Below are 4558 nucleotides of genomic sequence, written 5' to 3' on the forward strand. Positions count from 1 at the left end.
CAGTGCCAAATACGACCTCAACTCAATTATAATTCAAAAATACTACCTAAATTTTTTAAAACGTGCCAAAATCTACATTATCCGTAATATAAGTTAGTCAACCGTTAAAAAAACAAAACGATGACGTTTTGATTTATTCCTTTTCTGAAAAAACATATTCATTTTAGGATTCGAATTCGTGTATTGATACACTTTAATATAGACACTAACCACTGAACTAAAGTAAATGTTTGATATATTATTACAAATTCGAAACTATATATACTACTATCCTTTTTCATCTTCTCCAAATAAAATTTTGGTGATAATTTTTCCTCATTTCTATAAATATATTAAAATGTTTTATAATTATCATATCTTTAATACACTTATATTATACTAAAATATAAATAATAAAATATTTGAAATGATACAAAATTAAATATACTTAAAATTTTGAAACTATTTATAAAGTTTTCTTATATAAATTATTGTAATTTTAAAAATTTGAATGGTAATTTTTTATTTTTACAAATTAATATAATATATTTATAGTAATGAAGTAATATAATAAATTTTAAAAATTACCATAATTTATATAAGAAAACTTTATAAATAGTTTCAAAATTTTAATTATATTTAATTTGTGCAATTTAAAATATTTTATTATATTTATATTTTAGTATAATATAAGTATATTAAATATATGGTAGTTAAAAAAATATGTTAATGTATTCATAAAAATGTGAAACAATTATCACCAAAGTTTTATTCAGTGAATATGAAGAAGTATATATCAAAAATTTACTTTAGTTAAATGGTTAGAGTATATCTTTTAAAGTGTATTAATGCATGGATTCGAATCCCAGAATGAACATATTTTTCCTAAAAAAAAGATTAAACCAAAATGAAGTTTTTTTTTTAACGGTTGACTAACTTATTTTATGGTCAATTTAGATTTTGCCACGTTTTAAAAAGTTAGGCAGTATTTTTGAATTATAATTGAGTTATGGTCGTATTTAGCATTGATCAATTGTTCAGGTAGATTTTGGCACATTTTAAGAAGTCTAGGTAGTATTTTTGAATTATAATTGAGTTGGGGTCATATTTAACACTGATCAATAGTTCAGATAGTATTTGGTACGACTGATATTGTTTGGATTGAAAAAGGCCCTTCTCCCGCTATAAGCCTAAACATATGTTTAAAGTAATACTACGTTTTATGGAATAAAAATGATTATAGAGTAAAAATTCTTCAATCTTACTCATTTTTTCACTCAATAATAGAATAATAAATAAACAAAAAATAGGAATGAAAAATTTTACTCTATACTCAATTTTACTCAAAAAAAAATTGGAATTGGATTGAAAATGCTCTTACAATACATGAAAACGATAGACACTATATGTGGTAGGTTATAGGAATGGCATGAATACAACTGGATCTCTCATGTTTGATTGTAATGCTAAAAACTAAATGATTTTTAGAGACAAGAAAACGTCAAAAACGTGTGAATTTTGCTCGTTCTCTTTGTTCTTGTTCGTCTCTCCTAATAAAACTATCTCTGTAAGTAGCAAAAAAAAAGAAAAAGAGAGAGATAAAGTTTCATAGCAGTAGCCGCTCTTTTTTTTTATAGTTTAAAAAACTTTGCAGCTCCAAGTTTCTCTATCACTGCTCTTTATAACTTTCTCTATCTTCAGCTAATTGATCTGCTTACCGTTATTGCCATCACCTTCCTTGGCTGCAGTACAAGCTACTTCTCTAGTCTTCATCTCCAGCTTTCCTTCTCCAGAGTTTCCTTGTACAGCATGTTCTTGTGCTGAGCCTGGTGGGAGGAACACACCAGTGCCAGGGAAAGGCACTCTTGGCTGAGTTGGCAGTGGCCAGCTCGTTCCCACAGGTATGACACCACCTTGGAACGGTGGCATGGGAGCGGCAAGGGGAGGAGAAGGTGCTTTGAATATCGTCTGAACAGGTCTCTTGTGACGGCTGTGGTGGTGATTATGCGGCGATCTGCTAGGCGGTGGACTCCAGTTGGAGTTTCTAGGCTGAGATTTGGTGAAAGTGATGAGAATCCTCTGCTTTGGGATTGAGTGAATAGCAAACTTGGCAAGATCAGCAGATTTGTCTTCCACCAGAAGAAGAGATCTGTTCAAAAGCACAGATCATAAACGATCAAAAACTTTGCAAACTTGAGAGTGAAAAGTTTGAACCCTGGTTATACCCTGGAGTGAGAGACAGCTTGAGAGAGCCCTTGTAGTCTCCTGGATGATCAGAGACAATGACTCTTCCAAATGTGAAATCACATTCAGACAAGGACAAGATCCCAACCGGTCGTCCAAACCAGGAAGCAAACATATGAGGCTGCGAGTGATCTCCCTAAAAAGACAACGCAAGAACGTTCGTTAAGAAAACAGACACAACTAGTTTAAAATTTAGCAATCAGTTTTTTTTTTTTTTAAAACCTCGTTGAAGAAATCAATGATGCATGCGTCTGGTTTCACAGGTATGATTTGCTTTGAGACAAAACGTTCAATGATGTCTGAAAGAAATGATGGAATTGGTTCTATTCTTCTATCTGTATTAAAAAAAACTCATATCTCATGTTAACCAATACAACAGAAGTTACAAAGTAAAGAGCATTTTTTTTTTTAACAGAACTTGCCTTTGATACTCTCATCATCATCAGGCATTGTATCAGCTATAGGGAGACCGAGTTGGATCACCTCCCGTCCGTGTCCTCTATTTGGCCGTTTATAACTCACATATGCCTCACCTGATTTTTTGTCATGAACCAAACGGTTTCAAAACCTGAGTATACAAACAAGTTACAATCATCAGAATAAAAAAATGATTCTTACTTACTTTGGAGTTGACCTCTTCTTCCAGCGTTTCTCAGATTGTTTGCAAGAGAAACGAGTTGAGAAACTTCATTGACGTCGACCATTTTTTCATATAGCTTCAATCCTTCAACAACATTAACCTAAACACAAAAGCGAAAAACAGAAATACATAAGTTAAGTATAAACAAACATTGAAGAAGATCCATCCAACTCACCAACTTTGCTTCATACATCTCTTCAACAACAAAGGTCCTTGCCATGCTTGCACAACACTCTTTATCTTTCTTGTCCTGCTTGTTATCTGAAAGAACAGAATCAGAAGGTTTAGTATCAGTTGAAAAATATCTAAAAAAGTCAGGTTCTCCAAATTACCTTTAAAAGCAGAGTTACAATCATGGTTCACTGTTTCGGCTTCAGCAGATTCAGATTCTTCCAAATCTTTAAGACCGCTCTTTGGTTTCTCGTTACCATCTGTGTCCCACATACATGTAAACAAGTTAAAGAGTCTAGAGCTTCCACTAAATGTAGACAAGAATTATCAGCCAAATAAACTTTACTTTTCTTACAAGCAAGCAAGCAAGCAATAAAACCAATTAAAACACTATTTACAATACCTATCTTCTCCTCAGCAACAGACAATGCTTTATCATCATCACTTGCTAACTTACTTTCCCTGTTGTTTCTCACCATAGACTCAGCTCCTTCTCCTCTGTAACCACCACCACCACCATGATGATGCTTGTTAAATCCAGACCCTGATCTCCTTACTCCTCCAAACTGATCAGAACTGTAATGCCTTCCCTGTTGTTGTTGCCGCCGCTTCAGAGCAGCAGCTTGATGAAGAGAGTAAGAGATATCTGCAATCGAGTAAAACTGCTGCATATAAAGAACTTGAGACCAGCTCGCTTGACGTTGTTGGATGGTCGAGATAACGGATTCGTATTCGTTCTGATCCCCAACTACCACGAGATGTTGGCATAACGAGTCGATGATGGCGTTAGCTGCAGCGAACTCCCCGCGAATCCACGAGATAAACCCGTCTCGCCCGTCGGGGATCCAGTTACCCGGTGGCATTATTGCCATTGGTTGGCAACAACACACAGTAAAGTTTGATTCTTTTTTTTTTCTTTTTGGGTTTTGATGTCAAACAACAGAACAAGGCAAAGCTTCCTTCGAACAGATCTGCAGAAACAGAGAACAGATCTGACATAAAGAGGTATAATAATATAGTTGAAAGTTATCATGCAATAAAAGTTTAATGGGGAAGCCTTCCTAAAAGGCAAAGACTAGAGAAGACAGATCTTAGGTGTTTTTTTTTCCTTAAGACAAGAAAGAAGTGATGACTTTTGGCTCAGGTTAATACGCATGCGTTTTCAACAGTCTAAAACGGTGGCTTACTTAGATTAGATCACTTCACATCTTCTCTAAATGAGTCTTAATCTCATTTTTTCCTCGTTCATGAAATTTTTTGTTGCAAATCAATAGTTCGGTCGTCGATAATAAGTTCGAAAGATTACATTCACATTTAGTGAGTCAAGGTGTGTTTTAAGAAAATCGTAGTTCGAACGAATTCGAGATTCCGCATCTTTTAGAAAGATGCTGATTATAAGTTGATTTTTCTTCGTCTGCTATAGACATAAGTCACATAACACAAGATTATCACGTCACCTTTTACTTTTCGATCTACTGGGCCTGATAACCCAATATGTCATATTCACATATGGATCAAACATGG

At 34.1% G+C, this 4558-nt stretch overlaps 1 protein-coding gene across 2 annotated transcripts; it reads right to left on the reverse strand.

The window, feature by feature from the left end:
- Positions 1-1411: 1411 nt before the first annotated feature.
- Positions 1412-4206, reverse strand: LOC108806140 (RNA demethylase ALKBH10B). 2 transcript variants are annotated; one of them, XM_018578174.2, is made up of 8 exons: positions 3492-4206; positions 3196-3294; positions 3039-3124; positions 2846-2963; positions 2646-2756; positions 2446-2558; positions 2205-2359; positions 1412-2128 (listed from the first exon to the last, which is right to left on the reverse strand). In XM_018578174.2, the coding sequence occupies exons 1-8, from the start codon at positions 3904-3906 to the stop codon at positions 1681-1683; spliced, it is 1545 nt and encodes a 514-aa protein (XP_018433676.1). In that variant the 5' UTR covers positions 3907-4206; the 3' UTR covers positions 1412-1680. The 2 variants fall into 2 exon arrangements, with proteins under 2 accessions (XP_018433676.1, XP_018433675.1); XM_018578173.2 differs by having other exon boundaries at positions 3438-4206.
- Between the last annotated feature and the right edge of the window lie 352 nt (positions 4207-4558).

This window comes from Raphanus sativus, chromosome 6, assembly GCF_000801105.2.
Source record: "Raphanus sativus cultivar WK10039 chromosome 6, ASM80110v3, whole genome shotgun sequence".
Taxonomy (NCBI): domain Eukaryota; kingdom Viridiplantae; phylum Streptophyta; class Magnoliopsida; order Brassicales; family Brassicaceae; genus Raphanus; species Raphanus sativus.

Bases quoted from the DNA above. Each gene is read 5' to 3' on its own strand.
- LOC108806140 (XM_018578173.2), bottom strand. From the start codon at position 3,906: ATGGCAATAATGCCACCGGGTAACTGGATCCCCGACGGGCGAGACGGG. The intron at 2,360-2,445 runs GTTTTAAAAAAA...TTGTCTTTTTAG, and splicing joins TCATTGATTTCTTCAACGAG to GGAGATCACTCGCAGCCTCA. The intron at 2,129-2,204 runs GTATAACCAGGG...GCTTTTGAACAG, and splicing joins AAGCTGTCTCTCACTCCAGG to ATCTCTTCTTCTGGTGGAAG.